The sequence below is a fragment of the Blennius ocellaris genome (genome assembly GCF_963422515.1).
Source record: "Blennius ocellaris genome assembly, chromosome: 3".
NCBI lineage: Eukaryota > Metazoa > Chordata > Actinopteri > Blenniiformes > Blenniidae > Blennius > Blennius ocellaris.
The window spans coordinates 12,897,165-12,914,786 of NC_137652.1; the positions used below are offsets into that span (position 1 = coordinate 12,897,165).

At 40.4% G+C, this 17,622-nt stretch overlaps 2 protein-coding genes across 2 annotated transcripts; one reads left to right on the forward strand and one right to left on the reverse strand.

The window, feature by feature from the left end:
• Positions 1 to 248: 248 nt before the first annotated feature.
• On the reverse strand, positions 249 to 12,261 carry uba6 (ubiquitin like modifier activating enzyme 6). Its single transcript, XM_080520841.1, has 32 exons — positions 12,228 to 12,261; positions 11,658 to 11,749; positions 10,495 to 10,589; positions 10,353 to 10,381; positions 10,131 to 10,225; positions 9,842 to 9,953; positions 9,269 to 9,349; positions 9,028 to 9,150; positions 8,755 to 8,878; positions 8,490 to 8,593; positions 8,305 to 8,367; positions 7,748 to 7,824; positions 7,504 to 7,570; positions 7,215 to 7,358; positions 6,937 to 7,083; positions 6,781 to 6,861; positions 6,593 to 6,670; positions 6,312 to 6,493; positions 6,059 to 6,164; positions 5,865 to 5,954; positions 5,680 to 5,760; positions 4,500 to 4,628; positions 4,353 to 4,404; positions 4,155 to 4,218; positions 4,007 to 4,076; positions 3,859 to 3,930; positions 3,642 to 3,765; positions 3,301 to 3,494; positions 3,020 to 3,147; positions 2,845 to 2,932; positions 2,643 to 2,737; positions 249 to 1,901 (listed from the first exon to the last, which is right to left on the reverse strand). Exons 2-32 carry the CDS (start codon positions 11,696 to 11,698, stop codon positions 1,760 to 1,762), a joined length of 3,078 nt encoding a protein of 1,025 aa, XP_080376967.1. The 5' UTR covers positions 11,699 to 11,749; positions 12,228 to 12,261; the 3' UTR covers positions 249 to 1,759.
• A 1,012-nt stretch (positions 12,262 to 13,273) lies between these two features.
• grhprb (glyoxylate reductase/hydroxypyruvate reductase b) lies at positions 13,274 to 16,691 on the forward strand (the record flags this gene model as incomplete). Its single annotated transcript, XM_080520286.1, has 9 exons — positions 13,274 to 13,446; positions 13,913 to 14,046; positions 14,141 to 14,213; positions 14,340 to 14,456; positions 14,551 to 14,639; positions 14,723 to 14,827; positions 15,019 to 15,154; positions 15,583 to 15,713; positions 16,495 to 16,691. The coding sequence occupies 9 exons, from the start codon at positions 13,274 to 13,276 to the stop codon at positions 16,614 to 16,616; spliced, it is 1,080 nt and encodes a 359-aa protein (XP_080376412.1). The 3' UTR covers positions 16,617 to 16,691.
• Between the last annotated feature and the right edge of the window lie 931 nt (positions 16,692 to 17,622).

Here is a 17,622-nt window from a genome sequence, read left to right on the forward strand (position 1 = left end):
ATGAACTGAAATGCGACAGTGTTCGGTGATATTTGCTCTTTTTTTTTAAACAATGAAATGCAATCTAAAAGAACTAATGAATGTATTGATATTTCTTGTGTACAGCAGTACATATTGCACACTTTTAATAATGGTTGAATATTGTCAGATGTAATAAATGAAAAAAAAAAAAAGTGTTATTGATTGGGATTTTAAAACAAGGACTCAAGTCATTTTAGATTGAAGACATCCCGAAATCTCACATTTTATTGGACCATTGGTGGAGCTGTCTGACACAGGTACATACATTATCATCCATTAACACTGTTTTGTTTTACAATGAGGAAATGCACTGCAGCAGAAGAGACATGTGTGCAAAGCTACACTCTTTACCTCTGGTTCTGGGCAGAAATGAACTAAAACCCCCCAAAAATGTTTTGTTTTGTCTTCAGGCCACAGAGTTGATTGAAATGGTAAAATAACCGCATATTTCATCTGCAGATGGATCTCAGATTAGGTGCACGGCTTCCGACTAACTGAATGGAGGGGTATGATTCGTACTCTGAGATGAACACTGTAAGCGACTGTTCAGTATTGATTATCAACCAGTGCACCATGACTCCAAGGAGTCCTCAACACAGGCTCAGTTTGACACAAAAACAGAGTAACAAGTAAATAAATACATGTCACAGACACATCAATAAACAAAGACAACAATTTTCTTTTAAAACTTTTTTTTTCAATAGGAGTGTGATCCATAATGTTGGTACAGATGTTTCAAATTTGTCAAAATAAGGCTTCTCCATTTTTGAACACATGCCAGTAATGAACTTATTGAACAACATACGGTCTTCACTAAAGTAGGTAAGACTCCAAAGCTACAGTTTTACATTTTATTTTAAAGTGAAATATCTGCTCACATTAACTGTTGGATGATAAATGTGATAAAACCGTTTTCTGAAGCAGATGACCTTCGTCTGTCCGCAATAAACTACATGAAAACACTGTTGGTGTGTGTGTGTGTCACACTGAACTGCTTGGGTGGAATCCATCCCCAGTGATATAAACATGCTTTTTATGAGGCAGTTATCAGAGGAGAACAATTATGTGTAGACACAATGAGAAGTGGTATCTTTGGTGGGTTTTCTATTGTCCACTGGCCTGTTGCATTGTTCAATCATACAACACATATTGGGTTTATATCGGGGGGGTGGGCGGGGGCCGTGTTGGAGATGTCAAAGCCAAAAGGAAGAAATGACGTGATTCCTACCGACTACATTTTCTGTACTGCGACAACAGTCCTGCTCTTAACATTAGAGCCAGTTTAAAAAAAAAATTATGGTGTGTGTGTTGGGAGGTACTGTGTAAACAGTTTTTTTTTTTGTCAGACTCACGGCCACAAACAAACAAACAAAAAAAGATTTATAATCAATTAAGGCATTGCCACAGGCAGAGCTGTGCATTTCACCGGAGTAGAAAAGAACAGAGAAAATATATGTACACAGGTACACTTGTAGTGCTACTTCAGCAGCCTCGTGTTCCACTGGCTAGATTTGAGGCAAGAAAATGTGGGACCACAACAGGCCTTTCTCGCTTCAGGAAGGGGTAGGGATGGGAGTGGGGGGGGGTCAGGAACTTTGCCCTCATCTGACAACACCCTGAAGGAAAACTCTTGGCCTTGTGGTAGGTTTTTTTTTTTTTGGGGGGGGGGGTGCAACAATTTACATGAAAGAAGGGCAATAAGGACACAAGAGGCCGGAGGACGACGTCTCAGGAGGTGTCATGGCGTCTCGCCACCGGGGCTGAAGTAGTACCTGACAGGAGGACCGGGCAGGTCCTCGTCTCCATCCGCCTCTGGGGCAAATGAGACGGTGAGGTCGACGTAGCGTCGGTCCACTGATGGCTTGATCAGCTTCTGCATCCTGCGACGGGTCAGAAGTGAGGCGGGTTAGTAAAAGATGACATTGTTCTCGTTGAGATGAACAGAAAGCTGCAGGATCAGGCACTACTGTAGGCAAACTTGGTAAATTAGCATCAGCTTAGTTTCTTAAAAAAAAAAAAACTACAGCCAAAAGTGAAAAAATTACTGTCAGTAATGCTTTGTCACGGTCTATTGCATGACATTACATATGCATATTATAGACATAATCATAAGGTATTTTAATTGACACAATGCTTTATGAAACAGGTTCTAAATGTTCATATATGACAATTCAGAAGAGTTTGTGAGAGCTTTATAGGAGATACATTTAAAACTCTTCATTAATAATGTTTTATACCTTGATCACTGAACAGAACATGAAAATGTACCGATTCTGAGCTTTACATCAACCTTATTTCAGCCATCTAACAACAGCCCCGTTAAAAAAAAAAAAAAAAAAGGTGACTATATTGCCATCTGCTTGTACTCTAATCCCAACCAAAAACTCAAACAAGTAAAAAGAACTAATCAGTAAATACATAGGAAATACACTTTGGTGTCCACGGTAGGAAGTGTCCATATGTCTTAAGCGTCTGAATCACCGGTGCAAAACTAAATTCACTCCACATTTCACTACTTAATTGTTGTGGCTCTTTATGAGCCCAACACTTAATACATCAGTCAAAAGCATTGAATGAAAATTGAAAGCGCCAAAAGGCAGAGCGCTGACTAAAGTACTTACGTCAGCTTTAGCCTCTTGGAGTGTCCGGGCATCACAGGCACATAAAGCATCTTTACACCGTGCACCACCATCGTGGGTTCAATTCCATACTTTTCCTATAGAGCACAAAAAAGACTGACTAAACATTTGATGAAGAAATACTACAGATAAAACAGTTTAAAATACAACAACGTGGATTAGTGAGTGGGCAGATGTGTCTCACCCTCACTGCATTCATGAACTCGGAGAGAGTGAAGTCCTCGTGGCCAAAGATGGTCCAACAGTCCCAGATAGAGAAGTAGATGTCGTTCCTGTGGAAACATGACGTGCGATTAGAAGGAGAACAACAATGTATGGTCAAACAAGTATGGACAGCAATATACATACAGATTCCCCACCTGATAAGTGTCCGCTTGACGAGGGCAGGCTCGGTGAGAACAATCACAGGAATGGCCAAGTTGAAGAAGCAGTTTTTGAAGGATTCAAACTCGTAGCTGCCGACCACCTTGATCAACTCCAGAGCCACCTAAATAAAATTATGTAATGTCCTAACATTTAGCTTGAAACGGACATATGCCGGAACTAAAACACTAAACTGTTCAACTCTGTGCACATGTGGTTTTTGATCATATTGAGCATTAAAAAAAAAAGGGAAAAAAAAGGACAGTTGTGATCCTACCAGCCCTGCCACGGCGGCTGTTGCCGTGGCAATAGCAGGGATGATCTTGCCAGCGATGCGCTTGGTCTTCAGTCGGTCGGCCGGCTCAATGGAGTACATCGTGGCTCTGAGAGCAGACGCCGACGTGACAAAGTCCACGTGGCCGTTGCCGTCGTCGTCCTTTTCAAACTGAAGTGGACTCATCTGTAAGCCCTCTGCAAAACGCACACATTTCATCACTCTCACTGGTGCTTAGGATAATTCACAAAACAAAAAAAAACAAAAAAACCCTCCAGAAGTCAGATGTTAAACTTATTGAATAAAGTGTTAAAACAATATGGTCATTATGTACGAGCGTGTACCTGGTGTGACTCTGTCAGTAGCGATGGCCTCCTCCAACTGTATGATGGCCTCCCTCTCCTCCTCGCTGCTTAGAGGCAGCTTTATCTGATCGGGCTTCCTTGCCGACTCGTCTGTCTCTATACACTGAGGACGGTAGAGAAGCAAACAGATTTAAGAGGTTTTCTTCTCTTCTCATCTTCGGCCAAACTCGAATGCCAGCTGAATCAAGCAGCTTACTTTTTCTGACGGCGAGTACTGGGGAATCTTGACATCTGCCAGAATCCTGGTCACCGTCTCTTCAGAAAGATCCTGACAGACAAACAAAAGTTAGTGAGTCGCCGATTATGCGCGTTTGAGAGCGTCTACCGAAATACACGGGACCTACCTTTTCTGCGTAAGAGATGTTATAAATCCCGGCGAAGAGCCGTGCAGCGCTGACGATAAAAGTGAAGTGCCTGATGAGGAAAGAGAAGGGTTTGATACGCTTCAATGAAAGATATGCAGATCAAGGAGCTCTGTGAACTCGTACTCACAAAGAGTCTTTCAAGTCAAATTCAATAGGGGTGGGAGGTCTTTTTGGAGACTGCCAAAACAAACCTGAGGAGAGGAGGGACGTTTTTAAATTAAATTATTTGCTCATTTTATTGTAGCTACTGTATTCTAAATGGCTGAAATATATAAACAAAAAACAACAACAACAACAACACTTTACGCCGTCATTAAAAACGTACTTCCATCTTTTAACCTCGTGTCCAGCGGGAATGAGTGCAACAGCTGAAGAGCCTGCAAAAATTTTTTAAGAAATAAAGCATTTGAGATTATAGAGAAGCTGTAAACACCTTGATCCATAATATGTATTATTGGGAAGAACAAATTACCTTTCTTTTGAAATACTTCTCAAATTTCAGACGGGCGACAGTGATGCACTGCTCCCAGCGACTCGGCCGCCGGCTCAGCAGCTTGATGACCTGGAACGACCCCTCCAGACTCTCTCCAGCCTGCATCCTCTGCACACACACGTTTGGATGTGTTTGATAAGTGAGGAATAAACTCATTTCATTTCAGCGGCAAAATAAAGCTCAACTGAATATTAGGAGGGCCAAACAAGTAAAATAGCAACACAATCTGCAAACAAACATTCAAAAGTTTCTGCATTGAGTAAATTCAAATTTAATTAAATATCCCCCCCCCCCCCACAAAACCTGAAACACAATACAAAGAAAACAGAAATTTTAATGGTGCTGCTATAATAAGGTAGGGAGCTACCTTTAACTTCTTCTAAACAGTAGTGGAAACCCAATGAATATGTCATAGAAATCTAGTTACTTCTATCAAAAACCTATAATTTTGATAGAAATTCCTATAATTTGCCAGACAATCCTTCGACCATATGCATAAAACTCTTCTCTTGGAACATTATCAATACATCGGAAGTTGTTACAGTACTTTCCGGACGATAAGTTGCCATTTTTTTTTTTTACATGCTTAGAAACCTGCGCTCAAGACTCAGCTTTTTAAGGGTCAACAAGCTTCATGCCACTGATAGTGGGTGATGCGTTCAGGTGCATCACATAACTCCAACATTTCGTTTTCTTTTTTTTCCTTTTTAAATTTGGTGGGTGCAGCTTATATATATATATATAGGTGTGCTCAATAGTCCGGAAATCACAGCAAAAAAAATGTCGAGACTTTTCTGTCATTTCAATTTTTGTTATAGGACTGAAGCACATTTTGTTGTCACAAAGACTTTCTGCTTTTGTATGGGATGACTTAAGTTTTTACAACTGAATAAGAAATTACATGAGAATTCACTGGATGCATCGTTCTTGTAACTCAAAAAAGAATTTGCAATGCCTCACTACAGGAGTTCATGCTGAATGACTAGAACTTGCAATATTCCATTAATCCAAACACAAACTCAAAAGAAAGCTAATAACGGTCTGTGGGTAATGATGTGACACAATGTCTACAAATCTGGAAGATCAACACTTTTCCCATCTGAAATGTGCTTCTATCAGAAATAGCAGCGGTATTATGAAGAATGTTTTAGAGTTTTACCTGCAACACGACTTCGGCTGAAGAGTGGGTCTGCCAGAAGGAGTTGTATAAGGAGGGCTTGTGGACAAAGGCATTCTCAAACTGGACAACCAAAAACATTGTAAGAATAAAAACCAGGAAGCAAAGTGACAGCAGAATATAAATAAAGCTTTTGCATCATGGCCAACAGTTCACAGCAGTCTGACCTTGTCTCTGGCCCACTGAATGGTGTGCTCTATAACAGAAGGGAAAGACTTGAGAGTGCAGAATGGGATCTCCTCCTCTGGGGGGTCCCTCTGAGAGGCAAAAACAAAGCTCCTTTTAAGACTTTGATACTTTAAAAGTGTTTAAAGAATGTATAAGAGCCACAACAAAAAGGACATCTCTTTCACACACTCACATGGCTATTGTAGGATTCTGTCAAATTTGGCACAATGATTTCAGTGTGTCCTTTAGTTCCCATGGTACCCGAATCCAGGAGAGGCCTCTGATTGGATACGCAGCGACTAGAAAAGGCACGAGATTCCTGTTAAAGATGACTATTTGGTGGGATCCAGGGAAGATGAAGTGGACAGAGTTGAAACACCAATACTCCAAGAGCCTCTGTATTTGATTTGAATGACTTCTGGTGTGTTATCAATGTCATCACTAACCTGTCCACATATCTGCGTGCCTCCACGTTGTCTAAAGCAGTGACCACGAGGTTGAGGGAGGAGTAGAAGGTGTCGTTGTAGATGTTTTCAGTAGCTGGACAGACTTTGTTGAGATGAGCTTCCACATGCAGCTCAGGGTTGATATCACAGGTGGCTTCTGCTGCTGTGGTGCTCTTCGGTTTCTGACATTGAAACAAAGTGAAATATTTTATTTTTCTAGTATAGTGAAGACACGGACTAAACTACAGAGCAGTGTAGATCTATACATTTAGAATAATAACCTGAATATGATGTGGTCTGAACAGAAACTGCCTGTTGAGGTTTGACTTTTCTATGAGATCTGGGTCTGTGATGCACACCTAGGAGAGGACAAACGGCAGGCCTCAGGAAAAAATTATGACGTACAAGAAATCAGTTTGTTACACAGAAGAAAAAAAACAAAAAAAACAATGGCAGAAGGTGTGCAAACCTCTCCTGAGCTCTTTGCTAATCCCACACCAAGCAGGGCAAAGTTCTTCAGCATCTCACATCCTATGGCACCACAGCCAACCTAGACAAGAAACCAAATGGACTAAGAAATCATTCAACAGATTCTTTTAAAATGTGGAGAAAATCAATATCTTACCATAAAAACCCTGAGCTTGTGTAGTTCGAGACACATTGATTCACCAATACAAGCCCGTAATCCATCATAGCGATCGCCCCTGGGGAAGAACTCCTCTGTGGCAAGTGACTGGAGCGGCCTGACGACCTCAATTGCATCAAGGTATAACTAAAGACGTCGGAGAGGGTGAGATTAAAGGAACGGTTAAGGAAAGAAAACCGAAGATTTCGTTTTAGTCAGCCTTTCCATTTCTTTGTGCAGAACAGCTTATTCACTATAGTTCAAATCGTGTAACCTACCCACTGCTGCAGGGGTGCAAATTTCCCTGTGATGGCTTTAAGAACTTCCTGACTGGCGACACCTCCTACAGCAGCTGCTAATGGAGGAAGAGTTCCCCTTGCTGTCCTGGACAGGCAGTGTACCAACTCGGTGTTAACAGGAGCCTGGAAGGAAGAATGGGCAAAGGACAGAAAAAAATAAAATAAAGGAATGTTTGGATACTAGTGTGCAGTATGTCATATGTCTTGCAGGATCTTTACCCCTCTCCACAACAAGTTAAAAACACAGAAATACAAAAAAAACCCTCACCTTGTTCTTAAGGGTTGCATTCACTTCCTCGGTCAGCTTCAATAGAACATCAGCATCCTGTAAGCACCTGATGACACCAAAACAAATGTGGTCACGACTTATGGACCCATATTTTACCGGCTCCACACACAAGAAACCACAGGAGAGTCAAATTAAATTACAAAGTACAATTGCAGTGCAAACACAAAGCCGCAGATTGACCAGAAACGTTTAAATACCCAAGAGAAAAAGAACATTAGTTTACCCCACGTTGGGAAGTCTGCTATGTTGCTCCTGGAAAGTCTCCAGTGCCAACATGGCCGCATGCATTTGAAGTGGGGCCTGTAGAGTATATTCAAAGCAAGATTATAAAGATATTGCAGCATTTAACTCAAACAACAACCATGAGGGTGTATCTGGTGCATCTAACAAACTGTGTCCAACTTAGCCCCGCGAGTTACGTGGTTTGACACATTTTACTGCTCGGACAAACATCTCTGTCAACTGAAGAGAAAGCAACGCTACTGGTTTGTGATTGTGATGGTCCCATTACTTGTCAAAGATAAGCTAGTGACTGTATTTGGTGACTCCTACATTTCTCCTTGTTTCTTTCAAACTCACACTGATGAGTTCAATGACGGTCACAGACTACAGAAGTATGAAGAAATATTTTCATCCTCTGCACAACATGCTGCATTTTCAATAATACTTTGCCTGGCAATGTAAGCGTAAGACATGAAACTGTGAAACAAAGGTCAAGCCTAGAGTTAGCTCACTAACTGGATCACGCTCCCTTCCGTCGAGATTTGTAAGAACTCTCACCTCTGGTTTACTGAAGTCTGGAATCAGGACCTGAGGATCACACAACTGCTGCTCTAATGTTTCCTGGAAAACCACAAGTGGATAAAGACAATGGCAAGTAGTTAGCAGCCAGTTATTATCAATCTTCAGATTCATTTCATATCTACTGAGATATTTCTGGTGGAAATGGAGCCTGGTTAACTCACAAATCTGAACGTCTTTGCGGTTTTCACCAGGACGAAAAACCCTCCGTGTGCATATGGTTGTAGGAGAGATGTGTCTCTTATTGCAAAACTGTGGGGGGAGAGGACTAACGCCACACACATTCAAAGAAGAAACATACAGACGTGAACTTTCTGTTATGTTACAGAAAACAACTGCCTTTTTGAAACAAAAGTTTAAAGTATATAAATAATCACAACCACAACCACCAAACTGTACAGGCACTTATCTGAAAAGTCAACACAATACCTGAAACCTGCTGCGTAGTGCCGTTAAGCCCCACCATGCCCCCAACCTCTCTGAAGATCACACTCTGGCCTGTCTGGAGGCCATGTGGTTGGTTGTCCATGCACGTTACCACGCCAGGATTGTCCTGAAGGAGAAATGGAAATGAGGGAATGAAATGAGTTCCTGTTTGCCAGCTTACAATTTACAAAAAAAAAACAAGACAAAAAAAAAACAAAACAGTAAATCACAGAACTATTCTCTTTCGTAACAAATTGTATGAGGTAAAACGACTACCTGAGTGATACTTTGGATGAAAATCTCCTTGGGCTCCTCCCCGGTGGGATCTGACACATCAAACTCCTCCCCAAAATCACAAAACACCCGCACACAAATGCCATACGCGTCACAGCCGATGAACTGCAACAACCATGACAAGGACAGCTCGGTAAATGCTTGGCTATTTCTGTGTTCCCACAGGGAAAATAAATTATTTTGCTGATGCTATGCAATGTATAACCACGATCGGGAGCCTTACTCGAATGGGGGGCTGTTGAGCGTGGCAGAAGTTGTTTACTCTCTTCTGTAGACTCAGTCTGGCTTCAGTCAGAATCACACACTGCCAGAGAGAAGAGAGCAGACAGAGGCTAAAGGTTAGCTGCAGTCTGCAGACAACACAACACTGGTTCAGACTTTAATGAGAATGGAAATGAAAGTGAATTAATATTGTAGTTGGTCCCATCAATAAACAAAGCAAACAGGCCAATTTCGGACAATAACCTTAAAATTAAAACAGCTGTGAATTAGATCATACGGCTCGAGGTTTTGTTTTCTTATTGACATTTTCCCCCCCACAGTGACATCACTGTTTTATTGAAAACTTTTGTTATCACACTAAACACAACTTCACAATCAACAGGCCAACCTGGAAGAATAAACAAGATTTTTTTGCAACCACGTTACTTTTCTGCAGGATTTGAGAGTTTCAGAATCGAGATGAACTGCTTACCAATTTATTCAGTGAAAGACTTTGAGGCAACAAATAAAAAAAAAAAATCACTGTTAAACACGAGTTTAAATAAATGCAGGATCAACAGAGGGAGTTAATTACCTGATACTTTCTGAGAAAACCGAGATCAGTGTTGTCATCCAGCGCAGTGGAAGACATGTCAACATGGACATAAGGGTTCAACTCTGCAACACGAGGACACACCACCTCTACCCTGTGATAACATACAGAAAAGAAACAATAAATGTATAAAAAGAAAGTACACACACATATATACATATATATATATATATATATCAACACTGATCACATGACATGGTCAATCAATATCCAACAACATGAATAATATCATGGGTTAAGAGAAATCAATTAGGCCTGTGGTGCCCATTACCTCCTCCTCTGGCTTAAAACATCTTCTTTTCGGATAAAAAAGTTGCATCCCAGGTCCCAGGTCTCACACTGCTTTGTGTCATGAAGGGTAACTGCCTGTACAGCAACAAAGCACCACACTCACACACTGTATGTGTTCACATAAAACTATGATTATGAGAAATTACAGGATTCAAAGCATTGGAAATAATGAACTGATGTTAAAGAAGAAAAAAAGGTTTACCTTCACACCAGCCAGGACAATATTTTTTGCTTAAAAATCACACACACACACAAAAACAAATGTCAAATTTTTTGCATCACATTAGTCAATGGAGCAGATTATTTGAATACAATGCTGTATAAAGATATATTTATTTTCTTACCTATTTCAATTCCCAGTCCTCCCATTCCACTGAGAAAGACTGATGACTGGGCCATCTGGTGCATAGCCCGATCACCAAGCACATATCGCTGGCGGCTGCAGAGTAAAAAGGATGGCAGTGCAAGAGTGAGAGGAAGTGCAATGGCAGAGGCTTTCGAAGCAGAACATGAGCCTACAACATGAGTTGTAGGCTCATGAGTTTAGTATCCCAGTTTAGGATCCCAGCAGGAATGTGATTGGCATTGTATTAAGATAGTGGGTGACCACTTAAAATCGCTAATGTAAATAAATTCCAAAGGCACATTTAAGACAGATCAAGATAAATCACTCAAGCCACCTTAGCAGATCATTCAAGACACATGATCACAAATGCATTTCTAATCCTCCTGCAACATCATGTTACCATACAATAAGGTGGACTCTATCTATTATATACATCTGCTCCATTCAGATTAAGTTCACCTGGAATTGGCGCATATTCCAACCAATATTGCCTGAACAGCAAAAACCATATTTGGGACAAGTTTTCAGTTCATCAAAAGTTACAAATACAACCGATTAAGACTTGTAGAATAACGTAACAATCATGTCTTCAGCAAAATGCTACAGTGCACAATGTTGTGGTGTCATACAGCAGTATTAATAGCATGAAAGTAAACAACAATATTTATGAAATGTTCAGAGTAGTAAATGTAGCCTTGCTTTAAAAAAAAAAACTGGAAATAGGAATGACCCCCTCGTGTTCTTTTCTTGCAACTAGATATTCCATAAACGTGGGAAAGAAATCATGTCCAGATATGTGCACAAAACAATTCAGTGGGATTATAATAACCAAACGCTTAAACGTTTAAATAGGTTCCCAAAAGTCAAAATGTTTGCCCAATATGCAGTTTTGTTTAATTATGCGAGTTTTACACTTTCTAAAGTCATAAAACTAATAAAAACAAAACACGGTAAATAAGGGACTTCTCCACCAACAACAAAGTGGAGTGTGAGGGGCAGCGTAAGACTGGAACAGTGGTTATCAGATGGAGAATATCAACTACAATGATCGATGAATAAGTTACTTGTATGTACACTCCTTAAATCAGAGCTTTGTTGTGTGTACTTAGATATTCAAAGAGTTTTCCGGGTTGTGAAGTGCAGTGCTAAAGCTAAACTTGCCTGTAAAGAGAGTCGTCAATCTCCATCGAGTCTGCAGCCATGCCGGAAGGGGAAGGGGGGGAATTCAACGATCTCGAAAACACTGGTTCAACCTGAAAAACACAATAATAACTTCACAATGTCAATGTTTTGCCGGCAATGTAACAAACCAACGCCCTGATTTGAGTTAGCTACGCGGCTAACTAACTGTTAAAGCAGGCTAGTTATCTGCAGTGTGATTAAAACTGACAACTGTCAGCGGAGCCACGAGGCGAACTGGCCCAGTTTTTTAGTTACCCACAACAGTCAAACGTTACAGTGGTGAACACAGCTGCTTCAATTAATCCAGCTGTTGAGTGAATCGGTTGAAGAAAGCTCGGTGTTAGCCGCCGGAGCTAGTTAGCACTCAGTGCTGCTTGCCTGGAGCCGGTGACGCGGACACATGTCATAAACTCGTCTAAAGTGGTGACACAAATACTAGACCACGGAAACATCTACGTAATACAGCAATATTCGGCGTTTTACAGTTTTTTATTTTATAAGAAAATGCGATTGATATTGTTAAAACGAGACAAAATATCCAACGTTTACCTGTCAGTTTACCCAGCAAGCGAATGAATGGCTGTGACTGGTTAAAAACTGGAACTACTTCCGGGTTACCACAGGCACATGACAGCAGCTTATCCAATCCTCTTTCAGTACCATTCAGCTCTTACTTTTAGGGACAAATTCTGAAGACTTTGTTATTGGGGTAAGTAACGTGTTATTTTTCAAAGAATATATATATATACCTGATAATATATGAAGTTATGCCATCTATTAAGATATTACGAATCAATAAGGTACTGCCTGTATTTGAGGTATGTATATGTATGTTCAAATACACTTATAGTCTTCACATTTCAATATTGACAGCACATTGGAACCTCTTTAACTTTTCACTGCCTTATTGTCACAACCACACAATATTCAAGCTTTGGACATCTGTATCTCTGAAACAGAATCTACAGTATATATTTTGGATTTTGGATTATTGCAACTGTTGTACAGTTCTGTTGAACATCAGCACTCTCACAGGTGACTTGTCTCTGATTTATTTATTTTTCAGTGTTCCATTGTATAAATTAAGCTGAAGTTGGGAAACTCTGGAGAAACTGCTGAACTGAACTGGTTTCAGCCAGAACTCCTGAACAGAGCATACAAAACAATGTTGGGTACTTCAGTGTTTAAAGAAACAAAGGTCAACAGACAAGTGAAACATTTACATCATGCTGACTCCAAGTCTGGGCAAGGATGTCAGGGAAACAGAAGGGTTTTGATGTGTTTAGTGCATTTGTGCGCATTCAAATGTCTGTCAGATTAACATATCACTTAGAAAAACATGATTTGCACTGAAGTGTGAAAGGCTTCAACTCCATTCAGTTGTAGACAACCACTGATACTAAGTCTCTCAAGTTGAAGTATCTCTCACCTTTTGACCTTAGAGACACCCTCCCCTTTCATCATATTGGTCAAAACCGAAGGGAACCGCCCTCTGAACAGCAGCCAAAATCATGCCAGTGCTCACAACTCCCTCTAAACTCCAAAGCAACCTGCTCATCTGTCAGACACCAGCCTTCTGAATCACTGTCTCTGCAATGTGGTGCTCTCGTATGGCACTGCGTAGGCTCCAGGGGATCGCTGTTACTCCTTTGAAAATCTCCAGGGACCAAGCAAGCCAAGTGCAGAGAGAGATGTCAACCCTGCCTCGAGTGTACGTCACACGGCAGATCCCGCCCGAAGGCCTGAAGATCCTTCAGGAATCTGGACAGTGAGTGAGACTGTGTTGTTACTTAACTTAAAACTACTAATTATAGCAAACATTTTGGAAGACAAGTTGATGCCCTCATTAAGTCTGTCTGTCTGTCTGTCTGTTATGTTCATCATTTACTTTGAGTAAACAGGACTGTTAATGTTTGCCTTTACAGTGGTCAGATAAGACAGAGCAACACATGTCGCTGCACTTGAAAGCTGCAATATTACTTTGTAAATCTACTTCTCCGAATGCACTAGAATTGTTTGGAATTCCAATATAGAATCTCCATTTGTATAAAGAATTACTGGTATTTATAATTCTATTTTACCCTACATAAAGTCTGTTTTTTTTTTTTTTTACATTAAGCACATTTTCATTGTGTGTGTGTTTTATACTATTAAATTTCAGCTTCTGCTATGTGACGAGATGACGGAAAAAGTTATTTGTTTTTGACCTTAAATTGTTGCTGTCGTTTGCACAGGGTGCAGTTCGAGCTGTGGGACTCAGATGATGTCCCTGTGCCCAGGAAGGAGCTGCTTCAAAAGGTGAAAGGTGTCGATGCTCTGCTCTGCGTGCTGACGGAAAAGATTGATGCTGAATTGCTGGATGCTGCAGGTCTGATTATGCATCTGTTCTCGATCAATACACTTTATTCTGTAGTTAGGAATGTGTTTTAATGTGTGTTTTATCTCTGTGGGCTTTTTTTTAGGCCCAAATCTGAAGGTCCTCAGTACAATGTCCGTGGGTTTTGATCATCTATCTTTACATGAGCTAAAGAAAAGGTGATTCCTATTATATTTATTGAGGCAGCATCTGCTGCGATTACTTCTCATTCGTAATTGGTGATAAACAAACCGTTGGCGACATGTACTGGTATATTTGTGTAATGTTGGTGTATTTCCTTGCAGAGGAATCCGTGTAGGTTATACCCCTGATGTACTGACTGATGCTGTTGCTGAACTGACCGTAGCTTTGCTGCTCACAACCTCCCGGAGGCTCATAGAGGCTACACATGAAGCCAAGACGTAATGTTGAATGCAAGATCGCAGCTCGATGCTCACACACATTGTCCAGAAATGCAACAACATTCTGCATTTTACCCTCTCTCACTTGTATTAGTGGTGGCTGGGGCACGTGGAGAACTCTGTGGCTGTGTGGCCATGAGCTGGCTAACAGCACTGTGGGTATTCTGGGTCTCGGGAGGATTGGTAAGTACACTTAAAGCAAAAATATCAGCTCATTACTGAAGAGTCAGCTTGGTGTTCTTCACGCAGTGTGATTGTCCTCCCAGGTGTGGCTATCGCTGAGCGTCTGGCACCTTTCAAAGTGAAAAAATTCATCTACACCGACGTGGCCCCCAGACCCGAATTGGCCAAAGTCATCAATGCAGAATATGGTAGGGCACTGTTTAAAATCACATATATCTCAGAATGAGTAAACCCAAATGAGTGAATAGTGCACTGTATTTTTGTCGAGATTGCACAATTGGTTGATTACATTTCAGAGGTTTTTTAGGAGCAGTTGAAATGAGTTATATCATGTAATCAGTGTGTGTGACTCTATTGTTGACCTTCTCTCTTGTTCAAGTGTCTATGGATGAGCTGGCAAAGCAGTCCGATTTCCTGGCAGTGTGCTGCGCTTTAACACCAGAAACAAAGGAGATCTGTAATAAGGACCTCTTTTCCAAAATGAAAAATACTGCCATCTTCATTAACACAAGCAGGTATCTACTTCAAATACAAACACACACATTAAACCACCATACCAAATGGTCTGCATCTTGTTCTGTAGTTGCCTTGTTTAACAAACTAATAAAGAGAGCGAGATCCCCAAAATAATGCAACAGCAATTTGCAACTTTCATATGATTAATCTGCAGCTACAGGTGCATTTATCCCACTTTTACAATTCAGTGTCCAGAATGCTGGAAAACTCTTTACTTAAATACTATACATGTCTCTTTCCGTACATTTAAGACACTGAAACAATAAAAATGTTGGGAGTTTTTTTTGTGAGAAATGATCTGATTATTCTATCTGGTATCCTTTTCATACATTTATTCAAGGAAAGAAACTCAAATTAGTCAGCTGACCATTCCGGCTATGGGTAAAACATCTATGCATCTTTGTTTGTGATCACATTCTTGTGTCAGAGGTGGGGTGGTGAATCAAGAAGACCTGTATGAGGCTCTTAAAGCAGGAGAAATAGCAGGAGCGGGATTAGATGTCACCGTCCCCGAGCCCCTGCCAACAAGCCACCCACTGTTCACCCTCAAAAACTGTGGTGAGTATGTCAAACCTAACTGTGGCTCTCCCTCGAACAGGGATGGGAAACTTTTATCATTGTGAATGCTACACAGATATCAACTTCCCTACTGATACATGAGTGATGGCTACTAATTATATGAAAACAACTACATGTAAATCAGTTCATTAAATCGACATGCACGCAATTGATAATTTCACCTTAAAATGCAATTTATCCTGATTGATGTCCAGTACAGGAGGGAATGAAATGAAACCAGTTGTTTAGATTTTTAGAAATTGGCTCAGTAGAGAAGTGGGTGCAGGAGATAAAATAACATGCTCTTTCCAATCCACCAGTTTTTTTCTACTTGAAATGTATTTGACCATAATTTGCCTTGAATGCAAGGTCAGGATTGAAAGGAGTCTTTTCTTTTTTTGTCTGTCCGACATTCTCAAATAACATTTGCTGAATCTATATTGTGTTATGTGTTTTTGCAATCACTTTATCGCTCAGGATATTTTACAACTTCATGACTGTCATAACAACGAACCTGCTCTCAGTTGTTGTGGTCTATGTTGTAGAGCTAATTAAGAAAAACTAGAGAACTGAAACAGGTTTTTTTTAATCAAATACATTATAGCAAGTGAACGGATAATTTAAACTTCTTTTCTCATCTTATAAAATCAAGATTTTAACTTTCAAGATTTGCAAAGTTGTGCTCCAACTGCCATTAAAGTATTGGGAGAGATAAGATTTTGCCTCATCGGGGCTTCGGTTCCACCGCTAATCATTTAACTCCTCCCTCCTCTTGTTTCAGTGATTCTTCCACATATTGCTAGCGCTTCGTACACCACCCGTAATGCCATGTCGAGCCTGGCAGCAAACAACCTTCTCCTGGGCCTGCGAGGAAAGGCCATGATCAAAGAACTCGAGCTTTAAAAAAAAATGAAAAAAGAACGTTCATCTCAGGGAATTGATTACACAAATGTCACCGTTTCCCTTCGGAGAATAGAAATAAGTCCAGGAGTCTCAATGCTGTAATGGTTTTGTTTCATTTTTTGACCTTTCAAGTCAACTATGTACAACATTTGTCAGCTCGTATTTGATTAAAGTGACACAAGCAAACTGAATTTCAGTCTTTCTTTTTTTTATTATTTCAGTCTATACAACAACTGAGCCTACTATACAATCGTCATGTTGTTCAACAGTTAAGACACATTTAGTCTTCTCGAGGTTACGCTACATGAGTTAAACAGAGAATAATCAGAAATCCTTCAGTTTTGGCATATCAACAAAAGCCCAGCTTTTCAAGCTACAAGGCGTAAGGCAGTGACTTTACTTGATTTAGGCCTTTTAAAAAGACATTAAAAAAAATAAAAAAAATTGATCATATCAATACAAGGGGAAGTCCAGTCAGTGCACTCTTTTAAAGAATCACTGTAACGGTTGCAACAGATTTACAAGACAGCGCCTTTACAATTTATTCTGCGTGGTGAGAAATGGAAGCTCTACTTCTCTAAAAGACATCACAACAATCTCTTTCTGAAAAGAGGAAACACTGGATGTTGAATAAGAAACAGAGAAACGGGAGTCAGATTAGAGACGTCGCCTTCATTGGACAGTTGAAACACCATGTCATAGCTTTAACGACTAATGTCATTCATCAAAAGTTGTTGAGCTGATGTTGAGGCAGGACACCCCCATGAGGCCATCTCTCTTCACAAGAAAATGTCAACATTATCAATCGACGTGTCAAATAACAGGAACTTGATGAAGGATAACAGTGTGTGGACGGTACAGTACATTAAGGTGCCAACTAGTAATAAAAGCAATGACCATGACTCACTGACGGCATCTCTACCACAACACATCAAGTATCAAAACAGACAGAAGGAAAGGTGAACAAGTTTTCAAACGCTCTTCTTTTCCCGTTCACGAAAAACAG